Source organism: Cnephaeus nilssonii (assembly GCF_951640355.1).
Source record: "Cnephaeus nilssonii genome assembly, chromosome: 7".
NCBI lineage: Eukaryota > Metazoa > Chordata > Mammalia > Chiroptera > Vespertilionidae > Cnephaeus > Cnephaeus nilssonii.
This window is the reverse complement of record NC_137078.1, coordinates 37,237,321-37,263,531: the sequence shown is the minus strand read 5'-3', so window position 1 is coordinate 37,263,531 and position 26,211 is coordinate 37,237,321. Positions and strand designations below refer to the sequence as shown.

The 26,211-nt window shown below is 41.5% G+C and overlaps 1 protein-coding gene across 1 annotated transcript; it reads right to left on the bottom strand.

Annotated features, from left to right (window-relative positions):
- Positions 1-2,481: 2,481 nt before the first annotated feature.
- On the bottom strand, positions 2,482-25,830 carry LOC307103648 (guanylate-binding protein 7-like). The gene is made up of 11 exons (XM_079778094.1): positions 25,734-25,830; positions 23,294-23,489; positions 19,895-20,022; positions 16,300-16,409; positions 15,902-16,098; positions 14,206-14,451; positions 13,023-13,303; positions 6,419-6,631; positions 5,098-5,200; positions 4,623-4,816; positions 2,482-3,750 (listed from the first exon to the last, which is right to left on the bottom strand). The coding sequence occupies exons 2-11, from the start codon at positions 23,481-23,483 to the stop codon at positions 3,577-3,579; spliced, it is 1,836 nt and encodes a 611-aa protein (XP_079634220.1). The 5' UTR covers positions 23,484-23,489; positions 25,734-25,830; the 3' UTR covers positions 2,482-3,576.
- Between the last annotated feature and the right edge of the window lie 381 nt (positions 25,831-26,211).

The following is a 26,211-nucleotide window of genomic DNA, read 5'->3' as shown; positions in this document are numbered from 1 at the left end:
ATTATTATTATTATTATTATTATTATTATATTTCTAAAGAGTTCCTGCATCTTATCCCCTCTGTAACACTGAAGAATTACCATCCTATATAATAAAGAGGTAATATGCAAATTGGCCATCACTCCAACACACAAGATGGTCACCCCCATGTGGTCAAAGATGGCCACCACAAGATGGCCAGGGAGGGACCAGGCCTGCAGGGGAGGGCAGTTGGGGGTGACCAGGCCGGCAGGAGAGAGCAGTGGGGGTGACCAGGTCTGCAGGGGAGGGCAGTTAGGGGCAATCGGGCTGGCAGGGGAGCAGTTAGGCGTTGACCAGGCCGGCAATGGAGTGGTTAGGGGCAATCAGGCAGGCAGGCAGGCAAGTGGTTTGGAGCAAGCATTCCTGGATTGTGAGAGAGATGTCCAACTGCCCGTTTAGGCCTGATCCCACCAGGATTGGACCTAAACGGGCAGTTGGACATCCCTGGAGGGGTCCCAGATTGGAGAGGATGCAGGCTTGGCTGAGGGACACACACCCCCTCGTCGTGCACGAATTTCGTGCACCGGGCCTATAGTAATAAATAAATGTTGTGAGGACTAGACAATAGCAGTAGAAGATCAGATCACTGGTGAGGCAGGCTTTAGCCACATATGAGGAATTAGTGAAAGGAATGTAGAAATGTCCAAAGTGGCTCACTTCTCACAATGAAAAGCATAGTTGTGAACTGCCTTCCCCCCCCAAAATTATTGAAAACATTTTTGTATAGATCTTTTGATTTTTTGATCAAGTGGGGGCTCCTCTTCCCCACAGGATGCTGCTGGAGGTAGAGTTTTTAAGATATCCAGAGAAAAAGAATTTTCTGAGACTTGCACAGAACAAGTGATTATTATTTGCATGGAATTAAATCCATGTGTTTCTAAAGTCCCATTTCCCTTAGTCCAGTCAGAAGTGTACCTGGGGTTTCCGTACCACATCAGGCTAGAGGCAAAGCCAGTGTCCAGAGTTTCTGTTCCATAGTGGAGCAGGGCTCAGTACAGCATCAGACTAGCTGCAGTCCATCACTCCACTGTATGTGTGGGTTCACATGGCCGTGGGGCATGTGAGTAGACATCAGGAAACCAAGCATAAGCCATGAGCCAAGTGTTCCAGGGGCAACCAAGAGAGAATGAGAGAGAGAGAGAGAGAGAGAGAGAGAGAGATCTCCTTTGTTTAGGGGATTATATATCCCAAATTTTCGTGCCCTTGCAACAACCACATCCATTCTGGCCAATGATTTTTGTTCCCAGGGGTGACTGACAGATAAGTACCTTTCCTATGTCATCCTAACATTACTGGGCATATGTCCATTTTCTCTTTGTTCAGTTGTCTTCACCGAATGTTTTGCGGGGAACACACCTATAATATCTGGCCTTCCCTTTGCTCCTTTCCTATTATTAATAACTAGTTAATTACAATGGTATCACTTTGATCTTTTCAATAACTTAACACTTATTTATTAATTTTCAAGTATGGCAGAGGCCTTTTCCCTAAAGCCTATTCTTAAGATTTGTATAAACTTATTCCAAGGTATGCCAATTTCTGACTAAAGCTTAAAGATTTCTTCTCTGCTTTTGCTGTCCTTCACCTCACTTCTGATCCTTCCTTTCTCTAAGTCTGATTATTTAATGTCACAATTCTCATGTTAACTGTTTATAATTTGTGTTGTTGGTCATGTGTGTTGGGAAGTTTTGATTGGGAAGCAGAACTCATCACTGCGTCTCATCCCTTTACCCACCGTCCAGATGTGCAGCATTCAGAGCATTCCTATGGTGATACCAGTGTGCCTGGGGGCTGGATCCAGTGCAGAGCTTCTGATTCCAGTGGCTTTGAATGGGGAAAATGAAAGGCTACTGAGCATGATCTCACAGCCCTCAAGAAAGCAGGGCTGTGCTTATAGATTCTACCCCTCTGTCAGCTGTGGGCATCATATTCAATGAGAAATTGATCTTCATAGCAAAAGCATAGTTTTCTTTCAATAGAAGCACCTTAAAGGCACACAAGAATTATGGTGCAAATGAGAATACAAAATACTGCCTCTTTCTTTACTATTTTAAATATCATAACTGCACTTTGAGTCAAAGGTGGTGACATCATTGCTGGGTAATTGTCATGGGAGAGAAGCTTGAAGAACCCAGAGCACATGGAGGGTCCTGTCCTTCAGAGAGAGCAGGGCAGCAGGTTCAGATGGGTGTGCATATCCTTTCTGCCTCATTAAGTCCATACTTCACTAGTTCCTAAAGCTGTGTCCTTTATTTTGAGAACCTAGAGAGCAATTAATATAGTAAGAAAATGCTAGTTGGGGCCCTGTTGGATGGCAGCTCATAGAATCACCCCTATTTTTTGAACACCTGGTGTGTATGTGGTAGGAGCCAAATATACAATGACGAAGATCATCAAGTAGATGAGATCACGAGGTAGTAAGAGAGACAGTTGTAAACAGATCATTTTAATTTTGCAATTATATAAAAGTGTGGTAGCTGGGAGATCACAGCACAACATTTAGCCCAAGGAAGAAACCTGATGCAATCTCAGGAAACCAGGAAATAGCAATGGGTGAAGAGGAACAGAAGCTGGCAAATAAAGGGAACAGGGTGAGCAGCCGGGTCTTTAAGAAGTCTGTGTCCTGTGTGCAAGGGTCCAGAATTACAAGCAGTTCACTCTAACCACAAAGGTCTTAAGCCCTACACCACTGAACAGAATTCTTAAAGTGTTGAGCTGACCCTGAAAAAAATTTTTCCTTCTAATTCACCACCTTTATAAATGTGAGGCAGGAACTTGGAGATGATTCCAATCGACATCCTAGTAGACATTATATCTGAACATAAATTAGGGAGAAATCCCAGGACCTATTGAGAGGCCCAAAGGACAACAAAGATGCACATCTTGCAACTTCTGTTTCTTGCCGTAATAATTAGACTCTTTCTGTTGAGCATTTAAAATTTTGATGTGTATTTGCAACAGTTTGCATTGTCCCTAGCAAACAGGAGAGACTGCCAGGTTCCTGAAACCTTTGCCTACCTAATGTCCTATCAAAATGTCCTTCTGACAGATGACATAACTGCCTTCTACTTTTACTTTGCATATCTTTATAATCAGTAAAGTTAAATGTTTTATCTCTTACACTTTTGCCCATTTAAAAAATGTATTTGTTGCTCTTTGCTCCCACATTCATAAGGATCATTATAGCTGACGAAATAAAAGAAATAATAATAATACAGATTGCCAATATTTTCCTCATCATACCATTTGTCTTTCTGCCTTTCTTAAACATTTACTATGAATAAATCATCTTCTATTCTACCTTGTTTTTCATTTCTTTAAGTTAATTAATTCAATCAAAAGTGAGCTTGTTTTTTCCTTTTGTTTTGTACATCAAATTCTGGTATTTATTTGGCAATCACTCTTTATTTTTAAACTTTTCTTGGGCAAAACTACCATGGCACACATACTAATAAAATGAGCCACAATGTTATGCTATTATAACATAAGGAGCCCTTTATAATATCTTTCCTAAACATTCTCAGCCTTTCTAAAAAAGAAAACTGGCCTTTTTCTTCATTGGACCAGGGAGTGCTCGAGTAGTACGCTGGCTGCCATATAAAAGAGCTCTACAAAGATTGAAGGCCAGATGTTTTCAGTTTCTTGAATCTCTTCTTTTAGTTGATTTATCTCTTTCCTCATCTTCTCAGATTCATTTTCAAATCCCTCAATAAGTAGTTCTTCTTGAATCTGTAGAAGAGGAGAGAATTCCCTTTTGAAAATTCCAATTAGCAGCACTTGGTATTTAACAACTGCAACAGCTAAGCACATGTTCTATTTTTCTACTAACTTAGATGCTCTTTAATACATTTGTCCAAAAATTTCCAAATATTTGGACCTCATAGTGGGAGTATCCATGCTTTATGCCTTTCTAAGATCCCTCAGTGTGATTTCACTGGGGGTAGGGAGGAGCTGGGTTGGGTCAGGCCTGACAACTATGCTTGGAAACTGTTCCAGCCCTGAGGATGCTCTTTGGGAAGTTTGGAGGAGGTTCAATTCAAATTATTTCTCAATTCCATTGAAGTACAATGACTACACACATGTAACATATAATGGGAATTTCTGACTCTATAGAACACTGGTTATAAAACTCCAGATTGGGACAGAGCACGCATTTTACTCTGGGTGCACAGAACAAATCAGGCAGATCTGGCAACAAATGCAGCAAACATTAGAGCTTTCTGCATCCTGTATAGCATATCAGGCACAATCTGACATCTTTCACCAGATGGATCTACTTGAAGTCTCTTTGATAGTTGTAGCAAACATCCTAAGGACTAGGACTACAGGACTAATGTCCTATTCTCTTGGGGGCACAATGAGCCCGTTCAGGAGTCTGCGACATGTCATTTGCACCCTGCAGACTCTAATGCCACAGAAGGTGCCGAATCATAGACTTAGGGCTTTAGAATGACCCGATTAATTTGGCATTTCACTGACTCACAAGCCTTTGGGTTTCCTTCAGGGTTTATGACTTCAGTTAAGTGTTTTGTCCTCCCCTTCACAAGGACCCAGGTGATTGATTGTCATCTATCCACTGCCCTGACCCCACCTGGACTTACCTTCTGCTTGTGCTCTAGCATTCTTTCCTGCTCCCTCAGGCGGCTTTCGCTTTGTCTCCTTATCTTCTCCTTCAGTTGGACTAGGTGTTCCTGGAAGCTTTTGTCTTGAGCATCCATTTTTTCCTGCTGTTCCTTCTGTTTCTGTCTTAGCAGCTCCTGTTCCTTCTCAGCTTCCTGATTCTTGGCATGCTCAGCTGTTCCCCAAGAGTTTTACAGAGGAAAGAAAATAATTTATGCTCAGCTGTACCCTCCTGAGCTCAGAGACTAAAGGGACTTTAAAATGGTAAGGAGAATGTGATGGAAAGGCATTAATTGGCCGATTAAGCTACCAGAATTCCCCTGGTTAGTTTCAGTTTAGTTGACTTGTTTAACAGAACTGGAAGCGCCTTGTTTCAGGAGGGTTTTGCTCTCACACCTGTTGCAAGGCACTGCAGGAACCTCCCCTCCCATCTGTGATCAGAGCCCTGACCTGTACCTGCTAGAGCCTTCTCCCCAGCAGTGAGGGCTTTGTCTGCCTGCAGGATGGATTCCTTTGTTGTAGCCTGTGATTGTACAAAGCTCTGGAGGACCTCATGTGCCTGAAAAAAAAAAAAAAAAGAAAAAAAAGGAGGAACTGACTCTGTAAATTCTTCATCATTCTTAGGATCCCACAGTGGTTCCCTTCCTTCCACAGTCACAATAAAAATCCCAGCCCTGGCCCATGTGGCTCAGTTGTTTGGAGCTTTCACTCTTACACCAAATGGTTGTGGGATCGATTTCCACTCAGGACACATACCCAGGTTGTGGGTTCTATCCCCAGTCCATGCATGTGTGGGAGGCAACCAACTGATGTCTCTCTCTCTCTCTCTTAAACTAAAAAAAAATTCATTAAAAAATTCAAACCTCTTTAGTTAGACTAAAACCCTCAATAGCAACCTCTTTCCTATCTCTCCAGCTTCCTATCCTAATATGCCAGCCACCAGCCACCCCAGGTTCCAGACATCCAGGCTTATGTACAGTTCTACACTCATCCTGCATTGTTTGCAATAAGTGCACTTTCTTTTTCTTCTGACTGGATGCTCATCTACTCTTTCTTTACTCAGGTAGCATGTATTGATACTTCAACTTGTAGCTTCTCCCTCCTCTTCCAGGAAGCTTTGCTAAACTTCCTTCTGAGATTTGAATGGCTGCCAGGTACACAGACCTTCCCTACCAGCTCTACCACTTGCTGTCTGTCTGCTCTTAGGAAACTTATTAGCTTCTCAGTGCATCTCATTTTTCAAGTGTATAACGGGGATGATATTATTCTAATAAATTGATAATCCAAACACAGCACCTAAGATGATACGTGTAATAGAAAGTGAGTGCTCAATATATGTTAGGCATCACCATCATTATCATCATCTTCATCAGCATCACTATCAGTGTATACTTATATGATGACCATATCCCATCAGATCCAATTGACTATTTATATGTCCCTTTTCAGTAAGGTCATAAGATTTTTGAGAATGTTGTTTCTTTAATTATATATCTCCTATACTTAGCACAAAACTATTACACTGTTTGTTAAATAAAACAAATGTTCTATTTCATCTAGATTTTGGATGATAATAAATCCCATATTTAGGAAGAAATATTTCTGGTTTATGTAAAAGTGTCTAACTTACTATGGATATAAAAAACAAAAATGTAGGTCTTGCCATGCTTTGCTTTTTCTCCATATATGGTGTGGTGTGGTCTTAGATTTTTAAAAAGAATCCACAAAGACCCTTTAACCCCAGTACCCTACATTCTCCCCTCTTTTTATATCTCACCTTCACTCCTTTCCTGGGAACCATGTTATAGGACTGTTCCAGCTTGTCCATTGCTTCTAAGTAGAGCTTGTATCCATCAGGCACAGAGAAAGTTCCTCTTGAAATACTTTCCATCAAGGGCTCTGAAAGCTGCTTAAGCTGAGCCTGGCAATATTGGCCAGATGCCTCTTCATTCTGCAGCAAGAAATACTCCTTCTTCATGGTTATGGTTTCCTGTCATGGAAATGTGGAGAAACCCAAAGGAAAGAAGTTGTAAGTAGGGAAGGTCCAACTGTGATCCTCTTGTAAGAAGCTGTCTTACTTGCGGTCAAGATGGTGAAGTAGGTAACTGCTGTGCTCATCTCCTCCAGGACCACATTAAATTTACAACTAAATTATAGAACAACCATCAAGAACCATCTGTAGACTAGCTGAAAAGAAGTTCTATAATGGAAAATATAAAGAAGATGCCACCATAAGACTGGTAGGAGGCACAGGTCTCACACTTATGTGTGGCAATTAAGAATTGGGAAGGATAGCTCAGCAGGGATAGCTGAGTGCCCTCCTGTGGAATGATGGGTCCCAGCCCACACTCGGTTTCCCACTTCAAGGAACCAGTATCAGGAAGAGGAATTCCCACAATGTCTGTCTGTGAAAACCTGGAGAGATTGTGAATGAATGAGGAGGGCTTTGGGAGTCTCAGGCATTCCCTTTGAGGGGCTTAGGAAAGGACTCACTTGCTCACAAACTCACTTGCCCTTGTCTTTCCAGGGCAGCATACAGGGAAGAATGTAATTGACTAGTGTCAGGGCTAGGGTGCAGGGGCAGAGGTCAGGGTGGCTCTCTCTGGGGAGAAGTGGGGGCCGGTGCCCATTGCTGCTTTGATAAGCACTCTCCCCACCCAGCTGGAAAACACAAGTGGGCACCAAATTTGAGCTCTCCAATAACATGGCTAACATAATTTATACTAGAGGTCTGGTGCACGAATTCATGCATGGGTGGGATTCCTCTGCAAGGCCTATCAGGGACCCCAGGAGTTTGAACAGCTCAGGGGAAAAGCAGCAGGCGGTTGGCCGGCTGGTCTCACCACTGATCAGGGTGGGGGGACCCAATCAAGGTGGGGCCGCTGGCCCAGCCCCAATCAGGGTGGGGGGTCCAGATCAGGGGCAGGGCCGGTTGGAGAGAAGGGCTGCAGGCAGTTGGGGGGTGCTGGTCAGGTCCTGGATCAGGCCAGCTGGCCGCCACAGTGGAACTCATAGCGACCAGTCATTCCGGTAGTTCTGACCATTTCACCGTTTGGTCACTGGGCTTTTATTTATATAGACTAGTGACCCGGTGCATGAAATTAAAAGGGGATTAACTAGAGGAAATAATTTAATATTGTTGTTTGCCCTTTCTCTATAATAGAAGTGTCAGAGATGAAAGAAAATTAGTAAAATGTATATGAAAACCTTCCTCCTGTCAGAGTCTGGGGCTCACCACAGGATCCAGAGTCAATTTCCCACCCACCCACATGCACCTCAAAATCGCGTGAGACCCAGACACAGCTGCCCCCCCCCATTGGGATAGATCCAGACCCCAGACCCGGCCAGTCCCTGCTGGGTAAGCCCCACCAGCAGGGGGGCACAGCCTCAGGTCTCCTGTCAAGCCCCGCTGGGTGGGGAGCATGGCCTGAGGTTCCCCTGTCAATCCCAGCCAGGCAGCAGGGTACAGCCTCAGGTCCCCTGGCCCAGTGCTGGGTGGGGGGGCATGGCCTGAGGTCCCCCGTCAAGCCCCGCCGGGTGGGGGGCACTGCCTGAGGTCCCCCGGCCTGGCGCTGGGGCGGGGGGAGCAGCCTGAGGTCCCCTAGCCCAGCACCAGAACAGGAAGTGCACCTTGAGGTCCCCTGTCAAGCCCTGCTGGGTGGGGGGCTTGGTCTGAGGTCCCCTGTCAAGCCCTGTCAGGTGGGGTGCATGGCCTGAGATTTCCTGTCAAGCCCTGCCCCGTGGTGGACATGGCATGAGGTCCCCTGTCAAGCCCCACGGGGGCAGGGGAGGGCATAGCCTCAGATCCCTGCTGATTGCTCATTAAGGCTCCTTATGGGAATTTGGCCTCAGCTTTGGGTGCAGCCATCTATGTGATGGAGTGAAGGTCAGTTAGCATATTCCCTCTTTATTAGATAGGATTACACTGGAAATTCCTTGAGACACTACTCCAACCAGTTTTTACCTGGTCCAATTGCTTCCAGTAGGTTTTCCACACAAGCGGCCTGTCTTAGCTCACACCAACACTGTCTTAAAATCTTTGAAAGGCCTAGAAACACCCACAAAGCAGTGGTTGGCCTTGGCATGCCCTTGCTCTTGCTAAGCAACTCCAAGTCCGGTATAAGCAGTGACCTGAATAAGCAAAGCAATCTTGAGAAAGAAGAACAAAATGGGAAGTATCATGCTACTTGATATGAAAATATACAGTAAGTTATAGTAACCCAAACAGCATGGTACATGCATAAAAACAGACACATAAGGTCAATGGAAGAGAATAGAGATACCAGATATAAACCTCCCCCTATATGGTCAATTAATGTCTGACAAAGGAAGCAAGAATATGCAATGGGGTAAAGACAGTCTCTTCAGTAAATAGTGTTGGGTAAACTGAACAGATCCATACAAAAAAAAAAAAAACAAAACCACAAAATGGATTACAGACTGAAATGTAAGACATGAAACCTAAAAGAAATCATAGGCAGTAAAGTCTTTGACATCACTCTTAGTTATATATATATATATATATATATATATATATATATATATATATATATATATATATATTTGCGTCTCTTTAAGCAAGGGAAACAAACAAACAAACAAAAAGAAATGTGTCTGCATCAAACTAAATTGTTTGAAACCATCTACAAAAACAAAAACAAAAAAATACTCCAGTGAACAGGAGAAGATATTCGCCAATAACATATGATAAATCTGATAAGGGATCAATATTCAAAATTTTTAAGGAACATACAATTTCTCACACACACACACACACACACACACACACACACACACACACAATATATTGAAAGGGGACCTGAATAGACACTTTTCCAAAGAAGACATACAGAGGGCCAAAAGACATAAAAAGATGCTCAATATCACTAGTCATCAGGGAAATGCAAATTAGAACCACAATGAGATATCACTTCACACCTGTCAGAATGGCTATCATCAATGAATCAACAAACAACAAGTGTTGGCAGGGATGTGGAGAAAAGGGAACCATCATGCACTGTTGGTGGGATTTTAAGTTGGTGCAGCCACCATGGAAAACAGTGAGAAGGCTCCTCAAACAACTGAAAATAGAACTACTGTATGACCCAGCAATTCCACTGCTGGATATTTATCTGAAGAAATCCAGAACACTAATTTGAAAAGGTATAAGCACTCCTACATTATTGCAGGATTATTTACAATAGCCTAGATATGAAAGCAACTTAAGTGTCCATCAATAGGTAATTGGCAAAGAAATGGTACATATATACAATGACTATTATTCAGCCATATAAAGGAATGAAATGTTGCCATTTGTGACAACATGGATGGACTGAGAAGGTATTATACTAAATGAAAGAAGGCAGACAGAGAAAGACAAATACCATATGATTTCACTTTATGTGGAATCTAAAAAACAAAGGAAATGTAAAAACAAAATGGAAACAAACTTATAAATATAGAGAACAAGTTGATTGCCAAATGGGAAGCCGTTTGGGATGATGAGGGAAACAGGAAAAGGGATTATGAAGTACAAATTATCAATATAAAAACAGTCACTGGGATTTAAAGTACAGTATAGGGGATAAAGCCAATAATACTGTAATAACTTTGTCTGGTGCTAGAAGGGTACTAGACTTATTGGGGCGATAACTCTTTCAGTTATATAAATTTCTAATCACTATATTGTATATCTGAAGCTAATATAATATTGTATGTCAACTGTAATTGAAAAAATTTAAAAAATTAATAAATAAATAAATAAATAAATAAAGGAGTGTGATGGCATCAGAGCGGACTGGGAATTGGAATGACCAGGCATCATATGGAAAGTCCCTTATTCACTTTGGCTCAGGCTCAACCCCTGTGAAATTATGAGGTCTGTAGACATGGTGCCTTCCCCCCAAGTTGATATATTATTGACACATGACATTATAATAGTTTCAGGTATACAAGTTAGTGAATTATTATTTGTATACATTGTGAAGTGATCACCACAATAAGTCATTAACATCCCTCACTTTATCTATCTCTCTCTATATAAAAAACCAATATGCTAACTGTCCATCTGGGTAATGACATCACTTAGCAATGCCTGGCTTCCTCTCCCTAGCAACAACTAGCCTCCTTGGAGTTTCTTCAGCCCAGGCTTTATAGCCAGGTGGAAACATTTCACACTTTAACCAAATGTCTGTGAAGTGTTTTCCCATGCTTTATTTCATTTGATCCTCCCAGAAATCCTGGAGTAGGTAGATAGGAGACTCGGTGGAATCCTATTTTCTTTTCATTAGCCAGAAAACAGAGATTTAGAAAGCTTAGAAACTCGACCCATCTGAAAAGAAGTAAGAAATGGTGGACCTTGAAAATGACTTCAAGTTTTCTCACTGTGCAGAATATAGTCAAACACTGCTGCAGTTAAATATTTCATTTACCCTTTGCAAAATCTACAACAATAATCTGCTTCATGTTGATATTTACTGCTGTGTTGCTGACAATTACTGAAAGAGAAGTTGGGGTGCTTCACTGGGCTGGAAAAAATTTAGCTACATCAGAAAGCAGGTCTAATTAAGCAAGTTCATTCTCTATATATAAAAGGCTAAGTTGACTTGTGCATGCACGATACATATAGAGCACTCACTGGTGCCAATCAATCGCATGCGTGTGTTTCACTCTGTCATTGTCAATCATGAATTTGGTTGACACATTTATTATAGAGACAGGGCGAATAGTGGTATGTTTCTTCTAATTACTTTCTTTCAATGTGCACAAATTCACGCACTGGGCCACTAGTATAGTTATAAACATTTATTTTTCTTTGGATGAGAAGTTGTAGGATTTACTCCCTAGCATTGTTCAAATGTGCAACCCAGTTTTATGCATGGTTCCTTTATCGGTAGTAGGGTTGACCAATAGAGACTTCAATATGACTTTCTTCTACAAACTTGGGTTGCTATGGATAAAATATATGCATAGCAAATCAATTGCCCACTAATGAGTTCAGCGGTCTCTGAACAGAGTTTTAAACTGCTCATAATTTTTTTCAATGAGGATTTGATTGTGCAAAAATATAGAAGCAAAATATATTTGCTGTACTTCAACATTTTAATGAAGTTGGTTTTATTCTATATGAACTGAGAGATTTTTGTAACCTGTAAAATAGACAAAGGAACACTCAAAGACAAACTTTCAGTGCAGGTGCTGATAGTGAGTAGAATTTTGATGTCTTCTGAGAGTTCTCTCCCCTGGTGTGCACTCCCTACAGAGTTCTTGGATCCATGGGTGTGATGAGTATTAATCATATGATTAGATTATGTTATACAGCCCAGCTTGATTTTAAGATAGAAATTTTCAGGTGGGCATTACCTAACTACATGAGCCCTTTAAAAGAAGATTTCTCCAGTTGATGGCAGAGTAGGTAGTCACAGAAATTAGAAACAATACAAAAAGATATGATGAATCATTGCTGGCTTGAAGGTGGAGGGGAGTTTCCCAGAACCTTCATTTGATCATATAAGCCCATTTGAACCTTGATTTCAGCATGTGGTACACTGAAGAGGGCACCCATATCTTGTTCTGGAATCTGACCTGAAGAACTGTGTGCTTTTGTACACTGCTAAGCACATGATCTTTTGTTTTGCAACAATAGAACATAAAAAATAATCTTTTAGAAAAAGTATGTACAGTATTCTATAGAGGCCAGTCACTCAGAACAATCCAGGCTCATTCCACAGTTAGAAACATGTGAACTCAGGAGTCACAAAAAGGGAGTCTAGGAATCATTATAAAAGGGCAGTTTTCAGGAAGGATGTAAGCTAAGATATCCTATCTAATAAAAGAGTAATATGCAAATTGACTGTCACTCCAACACAAGGTGGCTGCCCATGTGGTCAAAGATTGCTGCCCCCATGTGGGCACAAGATGGCCACCACAAGATGGCTGACAGGGAAGGGCAATTGGGAGGGACCAACTGCAAGGGAGGGCAGTTAGGGGTGACCAGGCTGGCAAAGGAAGGAAGTTGGGGGTGACTGGGCCGGCAGGGAAGGGCAGTTTGGGGGGACCCAGGCCTGCAGGGGAGAGTAGTTAAGGGTGACCAGGCCTACAGGGGAGGGCAGTTAGAGGCAAACAGGCTGGCAGGGGCAAACAGGCTGGCAGGGGAATGGTTAGGGGGTGATCAGGCTGGCAGGAAGAATTGGTTAGGGGCAATCAGGAAGGCAGGCAGGTGAGCACTTGGAAGCCAGCAGTCCTGGATTGTGAGAGCAATGTCCGACTGCCCGTTTAAGTGGGACATCCCTTGAGGGGTCCCAGATTGGAGAGAATGCAGGCTGGGCTGAGGGACACACTCCCCCGCACACAAATTTCATGCACCGGGCCTCTAGTCTTACCATAAGCTTCTTCTGGAACACCTGGTTGTCATCCTTGAAGGAGTTCTCCATGAAGATTGCAATGGCTTCCCTCTCACAGGCTGTGTGCAGGTCCAGCAACTCCTGCAGCGTGTCTGTGGGGAAGCTCACTCTCTGGTCCATCTGCTCGCTGTAGTGGTCGGTTGCCTTCTGCACAGCCACTGAGTTCTCTTGCTCAGCCAGAGTTGTCACTGCATTCTCCAAACAAGGCACTGCTCCACTGTTGATGGCATCCACATAGGCTTTTGCCAGAGTCCCTAGCCCTGAATGACACATTATATTTAGGAAATTAAAAGGAAGTTCTCACTGTTTTACAAGCGTTCAAGATCAGCATTCTAAAAATCGCAACAATTTTACTGAAATGAAGTGTTCTGTTTTCTTTTTCTTCTCCCCATATTCCTCCTTGTCTTCATCCTTGTTGCCTCCTCCTTTTACTTTTATGTGTCTACTTTCTAATAATGACATTACTGTCTATTCACTCTTTTTTTATTTATGGATTCATCACATTCTAGTATGAAAATAATAATCTCATCCAACACATTCAAGAATTTCCTAGAATAATTTCCCATTGAAGTTATAAAATGAGTTTAGCTTATAGGTAAGTAAAGTAGGTAATTTGTGGGCACTATTCTAAACTGAATGTGGGGTCACTTTAAAAAAATCAAGAATTTCAGGACAGTGACACAATCATTAAACCAAACCTGGGCCCAACTCAGCATAGGGCACTGTGTGTCTACCCAGTTGGCATACCTGTGAATCTATCCCTGCACATAAGGCTATAGTTAAAATTTCTTCTCAAACGCTAATAAGATTTCAAAAGCTTATGTTTTGCTATATATTTTTTCTAACTGGTGTAAATTCTCAAAATATCTTGTGTATCCTCAACAAGACACACCCATCTCATTGGTCTTATCATCATCATGCAGATTCCCCTCCTTAACAGCAGCTTGTGATTATGTCATTAGTGTATTAATTTCATGAGATACAGTAGGCTTCAACAATCCCTCATATAGGGAAACTTTAATGAAAAACTTGCATGTCTATGTGTGGCATGAATGTCTGGGTTTCCACATCACATAGGGAAGGAAACAAAATTACTAACAAATTCAAGTGCAATCACACACAGTGAACTGCAGAGAAACTTGCTATAACAATGAAGACTCACCAATTCCAGTGACAATGATTTCTTCTCTTAGAGTCTTGGTATTTGCATGTGTAAGGATATATTGACAGAAATTTTTGGATTGCTCCTGAAAATTCCATTCTAGTTGGTTTTCTGACATCTCCTCCATATAGTGTAATACTTTTTTGTCATTTGTAGGGTGCTCAAAGACAAAACACTTCCGCCTTGGAAAGAACTTCCTGATATACTCTCTAGGCATGTTGGATTTCTGGATTTGGGGATCCTCACCTATAGAAAAGAAAAAGAGTAATCACTGATGAGGCAGTCTTTAGTCAAGGAGGTTGAAAACATTCATTTCCAGGGATTTTTGCATCACTGTAACACTGGTTCCTGTAAGTCTCCTTTTATTTAATCATTTAATCTCCTTTTATTTAATGCTAATAATCTACCAAAGCATAGAAATTGTAATATTTATTTATTTATTTATTTATTTATTTATTTATTATTTCCAGAGCCAGGAGCATAGAAAGTACTTCTGGAGAAGACAGGAGGCGGGCATCTATCCCAAGTGAAGAAATTTATGATTATTTTCCTTAGCCCTTCCATGGTGTCCAATGGTTTAACTGTTTATTATTTTTGAATGATAGATTAATCTCGAAAATGGTCAGAAATACTTTTGATATTATGGACCTCATGTCAGAAATAAAATGTGGGCTCAAGTAAGAGTGATTTTTTTCTGGTAGAAATAAGGATATTTATGATACTCCTGGGAAAAGTTTCATGTGAAGGACAAACAATACTCTGAACAGTAAAGACAAACTCCTAAAAATCAGAGTTAAAATATACAAGCAATATAAATACATTCATAGATTTTTTTTTTAGCAGACATCATCAAAAAGTAATGTTAACTTAATGCCATTTGGAGACCTCATCTGTTTTCTGTATCAGTTTATATTGAATGTGACAATGTCACACAGTGTGATTCTAGGCATATATCAGCTGTTTAATAAATGATGCTTGAATGAATAAATAAATTATTAAATAAGCAAAAATGAATATGTTTTTAGGTACTACCTATTATTCTCTCTGCTAAATGTACTCAGTGTTAGGAGTTTAATATTTCAAAATATTGTATGAGGCTATAGAACAAAGAGAGTGATGTTATAAAAAACAAATGATAAAGGATTTGACAGTCTTGTAGAAAGGATATGTCAATGATTCTTTTTTTGGGAAACATTCATATAAATATCCTTTATATGAAGAATGTAACCATGCAAGCTATTAAAATAGACAACACGAAATGTATTTCAAAAATAAAGTCATTTGATATGTTTGTGATTCTGTGTTTATCACCTTCCATACTAATGAGCATTTTTTTGCTAAATAGAAATACTAGTAGATGAGCTCTGAACTTAATAAGTAACACAAATATTTGAGCCTTAAAAAATTGTAGCACTGGTTATAATCCTTTAAGTTATTTTTCATGGTGTCAGTTTTTCTAAAATCATTTGTCCAACAATGGATTCTACATTTTCTCAGTCAACTTAAATTCTGGTCACTTGAGTTTTTATCAGTAATAATAACAACTAAAACCATACCCACCTGTCATACACATATCACCAGTAGCACAGGCCTCAATTCAATAAAAAATAAAGATTGACCTTAAGTGCTGAGAAACAGGGCTCAGTTAATCACACCTCCCACTGAAACCTCCGCCACTCAGACCATCCTCTGATACCTGGAACCAACTTCAAGGCATTCTCCAGGTACTCATCTTCAGTGATGGTGCGTCCATCTAACTTCAAGTCCAGCGTGAAATCCCGTACAACCCAAACAAAGTCTGGAAAGAAACTTGCAAACTCGGCTGAGTCATCTACTTCACCAGAGCTGGGAGAGGACTTTGTCCTGATTAGCTTTGTTAGTTCAGTCACATAGCTGGGATCTTAGTTAAGGAATGAGAAATGCTCCCCACCAAAATTTCCAGATCTCACCCAGAAACAATTTTTATTAACATTCCTATTCACCCTGTATTCTTTTCCCTTCAACCATGATTATTGACATTAGGAAACAACAACGTCAAAAATTGTCTCAGTTACATTGCCATGGCACATGGAGGTCTGATTCCCAGAAGGATACTGCAGCTGCTCCAGGGCCTGGTGGTTGATGCTGCTCATGCTGTTGTAGACAAACATGCTGCTCAGAAGCACGGCCAGGGCAAAGATCCACAAGTCATTCTTAGGGTCATCCTAGAAAGTGCATTAAGCAGGGGACTTAGGTGTGTATTGTTTTTGTTTGTTTGATTTGATTTTTAAAAATTAAAATGAAAACTAAAAATCTAAAAAGTACTTTTTTTTTTTTTTGGCTAATGCTCACTTGAGGATATTTTCCCCATTGATTTTTTAGAAAGAGTGGAATGAGTAAAATGGAGGGAGGGAAGGAGAGAGAGAGAGAAAGGAAGAGAGAGTGAGAGACATAGATGTGAGAGAGACACATCTATTAGTTGCCACCCGCTCCCACCTGGATCAGGGCTGGGATTAAACTTGCAACCCAAGTACATGCCCTTGACAGGAAACTGAAACCTTAACCCTTCAGTGTGCAGGCCAATGCTCTAACCACTGCGTTACATCAACCAGGGTAAAAAAACTACCATTTTTATCAAACTTTACTTTAAAGATGTAAAAATAAAATGAAAATGTTAAAGAGGTATTTTTTAAAATACACTTACTATAAACTTAATGAAAGAAACATTATCAAAGCCAAACTATAAATGATGCCTGTATTCTAAGATGTGAACACTGTAATGAAAAGTTTAAGTGTATAAATGCACTAATCTTTCCCTCAACAGGCACATTTTCCCAATTTATCTCTCATCTTACAATATAATCCATCACTAACATACAAATTACACCTAAATTGGCTAAATCTAGACTTACTTAGGTCTTAGTCTGTTGTTTTTATTTGTTTGTTTGTTTGTTTTTCACAAAACAAGCTTGATAGCTATAAGATGAGCTAATATTGTGTATTATGGCTCAAGTCAAATTACAGGATTATGTTTTTTATCACATAAACAACAGCTAAAATAAAACCTGAAGAGAGCCCAGTTTAATAAGTGATTTAAAACAAATGGAACAATGGTGGGAAATGAAACCTTAAGCTACAGAAGCCAATTTGTGTTTCAGTCGGAAACCACGAAGCCTTCTCGGCCTGTAATGTATGAATTGCACCCACTTGGCAACAGTCTTAAGTGTCCCAAACACTAAGAACTAGTAAAAACTTTAAGTTTGAGGAACTCCAATGTGGAAAAGTTACTCCAAGCATTTCACCTCAAGTGACTGAGAAGGTACTTAAAAAATAAATCCATGAAAAAACCCGAGAGCATGAGACATCCTTTAAGAAAGGGACTTTTAAATGAACTGCTGACTCTGGAGGGCCTCTACCTTTCACTTCTAATTAAGCATTGGAAGAAAAACAGAGACTGGCTAATTATTTTTATCCAAATAAAATGCTAACTTAAGGGAACCCCTAGTTATTCAAAGTCATAGGTGAACCACACAATACTCATTACACAGTAAGCCAAGGATAACAATCCAGATCTGTTGTTAAAGTACAAGTTCATGTACAGAATTATCATAATGCCATCCTATATAATAAAAGTCTCAACCGAACAGTGAAACGACCCCCTGTTGGTCAGTGCACTCCAACAGGGGGAGGGCTGCTCAGCCTGAAGCTGGGCTCACTGCTGGCAAGCTCAGCGGCAGTGGTGGGAGCCTCTCCTGCCTCCACGGTAGCACTAAGGATGCCTGACTGCCAGCTTAGGCTCACTTCTGGGCCTAAGCTGTCAGTTGGACATCCCCCAAGGGTCCTGGACTTCGAGAGGGTGCAGGACAGGTTAAAGAACCCTCCACCCCTGAGTGCATGAATTTCATGCACCAGGCCTCTACGTTTTAAATATTATCTAAATTTTAAAAACCACAAATCTTCATCATTCAGATAAAAAACAAATTTTACGTTTCTTCAAAGTGATGTCAATGTTAAATGTGATTAAAACATTTAAGTAAAAGCTTTTGGCATTTTTTTTTCTTCTACCTACTGAATATTTTCCAGTACCATTTTGGAGTTTTATTGGATTTCTTTGGGAAAATAACATGGAAAATATTGCTATTATATAATACAAAAGAGGGCTCTCATTTATAAGCAAACCTGGAACATAGAAGACTGTAAGAAATATGTCAGTGAAGAGCTCCTTTAAAAACTATTCAGCATTTAGTATGTAGAGAATTGGAATGCACAATTGAAGACTATAGTTCTTGAAGAAGTGTGATAAAACATCATTTATCAAAAGACCTTGGTGTTAAAGAGTGCCCTTGCACCCTCTTCTAACGCTGTAGGAATACAACAGATTTGGATTTCCTTAGGTCTACTACTTCCTTAAAAAAAACATGGGTATTGAGCTACAACTGACTAGTTCAAAAACTGTTTTAAAAGTTAGGTTTGTATATTATAAATTGTACATTCAAAACCATCTCTTACAGTCCAAGGTTAGTAACCCAGCCAGCTTAAATCAAAGGTTTTTCTCACCTAGATCCCAGTATATGGATGACTGACTCAAGTACTTACTATACTGGGAAGTAGAGATCAAGAAAGTATTTATTGGTCAAAGCTTAAGTTACACAGGATGTGTCCTTGCATCAGATCCCTCTTCAACTCAAGCACTCCTTTACTGACAGCACTTTGTAAATCACACCAAGAAAATCACCCCAGATGGCAGAAGCTAACACATTTAAAATGTGGTCACTGTAGCTTTTCACTTGGATGGCAGAAGCAATCGTGGAAGGTGGACTAGATCAAGCCTCCCCCAATGTTGTAGGACTGAGCGAATCAGGGAGCTCACCAATAAAATTACAGTAAATTAGAAATATGCGTATGTAAACCAGAGGGGCAGGACTGTTAGCCCTTGAGGGAAGGAAACTATCCACAGAACTAGAGGCTTTTTAAATTCAGATTTTCTAATTTCATTCTCCCTCCCCATCTTTTTTTTTTTTCTTCTCAGTAATGGAAGCCAAAGGTGCATTAGTGTTACTTTCAACTTAGACTCATGCTAACATAAATAAGGAGAAAAGATTGAATTGCAAGTAACACTATAAATACAAAATACTTATATTATCCCATAATAGTGCTTTTGGTGGGTCTAATTAGTGTTTTTAGAGAAGTCAGTGCAAAATTCATCTTTAAAGAATACATATTCCTGGTAGCTGAAGCTTTTCTGGAGATTTTTAAGTAAATTATTTCACTGTAACCCATTTTCATGGGTCCTACCTCCAACCCCATTAATCTCTTACAACTTAACTAGTAGGTCCCATGGATTATAGTTTCCTCTGGGAATGACTGGGTTAGGATCCCAATTTTCTGATAACACTGCATATTACTTAATCCTCAACTATGCTCTTGTTCTGTGCTTTATTCACTGCCATATCTGTAGTACCTAACACAAAGCCCTGAATGCAGCTGTCCAATAAGTATTTAACTTGTACTTGTTGCCCCCGTGTAAAAATAAAAAGATCTATTCTTAATCAAAGTATTGAGTTTACCAAGAAAGTAAGTTCAACAAACTAGAAGTTTGCCTCATTATTCCTAATTGAATGTGTAGCTTAGAGAAATACATCGTGAAAGTTGAGGTGGCAAATTAAAATGTAAGTGGAGTATCAAGAACAAAGAAGACTCTTTGCCTTACCTTTTCCACATCGCCCAGGCCCTCAGTGTCCAGAAGGACCAGAGTGTGGTCGGGTTTCGTGGGGTGGGGTACACACCACATCCAAATGCCCTTGGTTTCAGACCGCACTGTGGATCCCAGAGGAAAACCTGCAAAGGAAGAAGAGAAAGCGGATAGAGTAACAGCAGATAGTCCAGGCTGCCCATGGGTTACATTGATTAAACTTGTCAGAATGTGAGTGCCAGGCTGGGAGAAAGGTGGCTTTCATTTCAGCAAGAATAGCCTATCCAATGTTTATACATATTAAGGATTTTCTCAAGAAACATTTTGTATCCTCAATTTACCTCATACTATCAGTAGTAGTTCAAGCTATGTCTCATTACAGAATTAATGTAATCTCTACTGACACACACACACACACACACACGTATATATATATCCTCTCTAATAAAATGGTAATATGCAAATTAACCATCACTCCGCTACATAAACCACACCCACCAGCCAAGCCACGCCCACCAGCCAATCAGGGCAAGTATGCAAATTAACCCCAATCCAAGATGGCTACAGCCACAGAGAGCAAGGTTTCCCAGGTAACAGAGCAAGCCAAGCTTTCCATAGCCGTTGCAGGCCTAAGCCTCCACTCAAGCTACAAAGTTTCAATTATAGAAGGTAAACAAATTCAAACAAATGGCGGCAGAATGGAGCTTGAGAGAGCAGGCCAGGGTCGCCGGCGGCAACAGGGGAAGCAAAGCTTTCCGCACACCCTGGCTGGGCTCACCCGCTTAAGGCTACAAAGTTTCAATTGTAGAAGGTGAATTAACTGCCACAGAAATGGCTGCCGGAGCCCCAGGCTTGGCTCTGCTCCAGGCTACAAAGTTTCAATTGTAGAAGGAAAATGAATTCCAGATACCAGGGCCTCCCCTTGGGTTGCCAGGAGGCGTGGCCGGCCTGCAAACCACCACAGGCCCCTCGCTCAGGCTGCCCCACACCCCAAGGGAACCCCCACCCTTATCTGTGACACCCTTCAGGGCAAACCAGCTGGCCCCCACCCGTGCACCAGGCCTCTATCCTATCTAATAAGAGAGTAATATATAGATTGATCATCACTGCAACACACAATATAGCTGCCCCCATGTGGTCAAAGATCCTGCCCCCATGTGGACACAAGATGGCCACTACAAGATGGCCAGCAGGAGAGGGCAGTTGGGAGGCACCCGGCCTGCAAGGGAGGGCAGTTGAGAGGGACCAGGCTTGCAAGGGAGGGCAGTTGGAGGTGATCAACCCTGCAAGAGAGGGCAGTTAGGGGTGACCAGGCTGGCAGAGGAGGGAAGTTGGGGGAAAACAGGCTGGCAGGGGAGCAGTTAAGCATCAACCAGGCTGGCAGCAGAGTGGTTAGGGGGTGATCAGGCTGGCAGGCAGAAGCGGTTAGGGGCAATCAGGAAGGCAGGCAGGCAAGCAGTTGGGAGCCAGCAGTCCTGGATTGTGAGAGGGATGTCCGACTGCCCGTTTAGGCCCGATCCTGGTGGGATCGGGCCTAAACGGGCAGTCGGACATCCCTCCAGGAGTCCCATATTGGAGAGGGTACAGGCTGGGCTGAGGGACAACCCCCCGCCGTGCACGAATTTTGTGCACCGGGCTTCTAGTATATATATATATATATATATATATATATATATATATATATATATATAATTTTTAATCCTCATCCGAGGACATGTTTATTGATTTTAGAGAAAGGGAGATGATAGATAGATAGATAGATAGATAGATAGATAGATAGATAGATAGATAAAATTTGACATGAGAGAGGGAAACATTGATTTGCTGCCTTTTGTACACGCTCCAACCTGGGACTGAACCTACAACCTACTATGTGCCCTCACCCAGAATCAAACCTGTGACCTTTTGGTGTACAGGACAATGCTCCAACCAACTGAGCCCCCCAGCCATGGCTTGACCTTTATATTCTTTCTGACACTGAAGAGCTCCCTTGTCCTTCAGGTTCTGTTGGAGTTCAACCAGTGGGAGGCATCAAAAGGAGACCAGAGGTCAGACATATGTTTTCTTCACTTTCCCCCTAGTGAGCCATGGTGTCCTATTGCCTCTATACCTTTATCTTTGGTCATACCCCCTTCCATGCCATATCTCTGGTCTTTGCCACATTCCGTTATCCACTTTTGCTTGCCTCATCTGCTATAGTAGTTATAGAGTCTACCTGGCCATTGCTATTGCCACTCTCTGTATGCATCCTCATCCCACATTGGTTCTTTGTGTTGTGCTTATGCCCTTGTAAATCACCCCCCATTAAATGCTCTTCAGTACCCCCGAGTAGGTCATCTGAGTCCTGCCAGGAACTGGATAATACATCAGCATTTGTTGGAATTTTTTCCTCCCCTTTATCCTTGTATTTTCCTCAATTTTTTTTTCTCTTCTAAAAAATCATGAGTTCTTTGCACACTGCTTCAAGTGATGGCAAAATGGAGGGAAAAAGAGAAAGGATCTGTGAGATTTTCTAGATCCTCTTTCCAAAGGGAGAAATTAAACACACAGTGGGAGAGGGTGTGAGGTATATGCCAAGTAACCCACTGATGATATATCTTGTCCCACAGTCCAGGAATTTGACCGTCTGCCATCTTCCAATGTCTCCTTCAATGAAGAATAGAAATGAACATGATAAAATACCTAGGTGAGGTTGACTCAGCATGGCTGAAGCCATTCAACTTCTACATCCAGATTATGTTCCACATACAGGATATAAAGCCTGAGGTGGTCTGCATTCTTCTACATGTGATAGTGTTTGTTTTCTAACTAACCCAGAGTAATCTGAAGTTTCCATTACCCCAGCAAGGAAAGGCAAGGTATAATTGGAGGTCATTGGTCTCAGCTTTGGGAGGTAAAACAGTTGTCAACAAAGAGAAGAGTTCACATACTGAGAGAGAGAGAGAGAGAGAGAGAGAGAGAGAGAGAGAGAGAGAGAGAGAAAGAGAATTCATCAAAATTTTGCCTTGAAATGGAGCAAACAATTGGATAGTAGCCCCATTGAAATATGGGATATACAGAATACACTGCTATTTGTTTACCTACTATCCCTTTTTAAAAACAGCAACTATTGAACAATGTTTGTATGCTAGAGTTTAGAGCAGAAATGCTGTAGGAGGAAGGAAGGGAATACTTTCTGGAGCTGAGCTGACTAATGGGTGGATTTTTGATAGGGCTAGGGAACTCTTTATTACTGAACAAATGAGCAACATTTTGTGGACAGATGGGGTTGAAGTTATAAATCTAGCAATGAAACTTAAAAGTTTTCTTCACCGGGAGGAATGAGGTCTTTTTTAATGATAGCCACGAGAGTGGCAAGATCAGCCTCTGTTATCACTGTCTCCAAGCAAATGGCCCCCACCCCAGAACAATACTCACCCTGGTTCTTTCCTGCCAGCCGGTTCATCAGGTAGGATTTTCCTGTCCGATACAGACCTGCAATGGCCACCACCACTACAGGTTGAGAGATCTTGTCTAGAATCTCCAGTGCTGTTTGGTTTACTGTCAGCTGATTATTCTGATTTTCCACCAGACAGATGGGGTCCATCAAGGTATATTCAGAGGCCATGGTGAGCTTTAACACAGAGGAACAACTCAGTACAACACAAGATCCTGAAGTCATATCTAATGGTTACAGAGGTCATTTGCATATCAGCTTTACACTCCTGGAGAGTATATATCAGTTTCCTACATTTTGTATGTTTCTAAAAGATAAGTGTTTAGCCTAGTGTGTCAAGGCCTGCTACAGACCTTATGTACATTATTATATTGATCTATAAATAAACCTTAAAACAACCTTGCCCATGTGATGCATAAAAGGATTATAATGAGAAAATCAAGTGGGAGGAGACAGACAATACAGAAAGCAAATAAGCAGCATGTATTGTATATGTATATTAGATGAGTTTCTATAGAGTTTCTATAGAGGATGGTCACAGAAGCTCTGCCTCTCAGAGAAAGAGAAATAAATGTGATCTTTGACCTTGAGGAGGACAAGTTTAGTGAATCCCAGAGCAGGAGAGGGCTGGAAGAGGGGAGATATTGAAAGGAAGATAAAGAGATGAAGAATGTGGCTCCCTCTCAAAATATAATAGGACAACCCTAGCCAGTTTGGCTGAGTGGATAGAGTATCAGCCTGCGGACTGAGGATCCCGGGTTCGATTCCAGTCAAGGTCACATGCCCGGGTTATGGGCTCAATCCTTAGTGGGGACGTGCAAGAAACACCCGATCAATATTCTCTCTCATATTGATATTTTTATCTCTCTCTCCCTCTGCCTTCCTCTCTGAAATCAATAAAAATATATTTAAAAAGCACACAATAAGACAGAGAAAGACAAGTGTCACATGATCTCACTCATACGTGGAATTTAAAGAACATAAGAAACTGATGAACAAAATAGATCCAGAAACATGTAAACATGGAACAGTCTATGGAATCTCAGAGGGAAGGAGGGGGTTGGCCAGTGGGAAGTGATTAACCAAAAAACTTGTCTGCATATATGTATAACCAGTGGACACAGACAGTAATGTGGTGAAGGCCTGGGGGAGGGGGAGGTCCAGGCTAGAAGGGGTCAATTGGGAAAAAGAGGAACCTATGTAATACTTTCAACAATAAAGATTAGAAAACACACAATAGGCCAAAGCATTACAGAACCCAGATAAATTAATGGGTGCAGGAATTCATTTAATTGGAATCAAAGGACATTGTTCTTTACTTTTTGGCTGACAAGGGAGAGAGGCAGTAGCCAGCATGTTTTAGGGTGTGCCCAGATCTTCCAGAGTCCCACAGCTGGGTGAGGCCCTACTTTACTGTTTTCATCATAGTGAGTATAAGTGAGAGGAATTGCAGAGTTTACTTTTTCAACTGAAAATTTAAAATTTTGGTTAGAATAGATGACTTCATAAAAAAAATTTTTTTTAAATGCAAGCAAGCTGGAATACCCAATCCAAAAGCTGGTAAGTTCAAATAAAGAAGTAAAATGAAATAGTTCTCCTGTGTGGCATTAGATGGTTTCCAAAGTTTATTCCTCAGGAGAGTCAGTCATCTGAAGTGATGGTGAAAACTACCCCAAGCCTTGACTTCTCAGCAAGTATGACAGGATATTTTGAGATGGTTCTTATATGGAACACACATGAGAAACAATGCCTGGTAAACAAGCACTATTAGATCTTATAGGTATTTCTAACAGTTGATCAGTGAGCATGAAATTGAATTATTCTATATAACAGAGCTTTGTGCTACCTTTGGAATATTAAGTATTGCTGATACAAAAAGAATCTGTGTCAATCTCTTAAGATTTAAATTGCCTGTAAATTATGGACCACCATTTCTCTCAGTTTCTCCAGTACCTGGAGGTGGGGAGGTGGGGGTGGGGAGGTGATGTGGTGGTGGTCAGGGACAGTCTGAGGAAGGACCAGGGGGGACAGGGGGAGAGACTCCACCAGGAGCCTCTGCAAGTGGATGGGGTTTACTCCATCCATCCCAGGAAGGGTTTAGCCCCTTTTGGCATTTGAGGGAGGATGCATTCCTCCTCTCCCCATGGAGGGCTGTATGTGTAGCCCTGGGAGGTTGCCGGAGGGGTAGCTCACCCTGGAGACAAGGTGGATGAATGCAGGTTGCTTCACAGAGAGGCCTCTGATCCAAACAGAGACTCTGAGCTGCTAGTAGCCAAGCCCAGTACTAGCCTCCCGCTGTCCCCTGCCCTCTAGTGCCAAGCCTGGGCTTCCAGTGTGGGGTGTGCGTTTAGGCACCTGTTGTTGTTGATGATGATATTAAGGAACATGGGCCTGGAAGAGCAAGTCTAGGAGCCAACTTACTTGTCTCTGTGACTCCTGTGCAGCAGACAGGGGACAAGTTCTCAGCTGTCCTTGCTCTTTCCTCGCGTGTCCCTCCTGCGTCTGGCTCCTCCAGATACTGACTGTTCTCTTTAAAAGCTGAAAGTCTTGCCAGATATTATAGCCAAGCAGTTATGGGTCGGGTTGATAAGAACCCAAATCGAAAGGCCATGCGCTTCTTTGAGAACTGAATCATTGGGTCTCCCCTGGCCCTCCCTGCCCTCATCCTCTTTTTTTTTTTTTTTTTAACTGAGGCAGGAGAGCAGGTGACCTGGGAGGAAAGTTGAGGTTCCTCTACACCTCTGCTCAGAATTCCAGGTTGGTCCCTCCTCAGGTGGCTTGTGTTTCCCGAACCCACAAGGAATGCAGAGCAGCAGGCTGAATGTGAGCCAAGGGACAGCTGGGTAGTTTTGTGAGGAAAGAGGCTTGTTTTTTAATCTCTTTTCCTTAAATTTTTTCA

Excerpts from the sequence above, each read along its gene's own strand:
- LOC307103648 (XM_079778094.1), bottom strand. The coding sequence starts at position 23,483 with ATGGCCTCTGAATATACCTTGATGGACCCCATCTGTCTGGTGGAAAAT. Across the intron at positions 20,023-23,293 it reads GCTGGCAGGAAAGAACCAGG|GTTTTCCTCTGGGATCCACA; the intron begins GTGAGTATTGTT and ends CTTCCTTTGCAG. Across the intron at positions 4,817-5,097 it reads TGGGGAGAAGGCTCTAGCAG|CTGAGCATGCCAAGAATCAG; the intron begins GTACAGGTCAGG and ends CTTGGGGAACAG.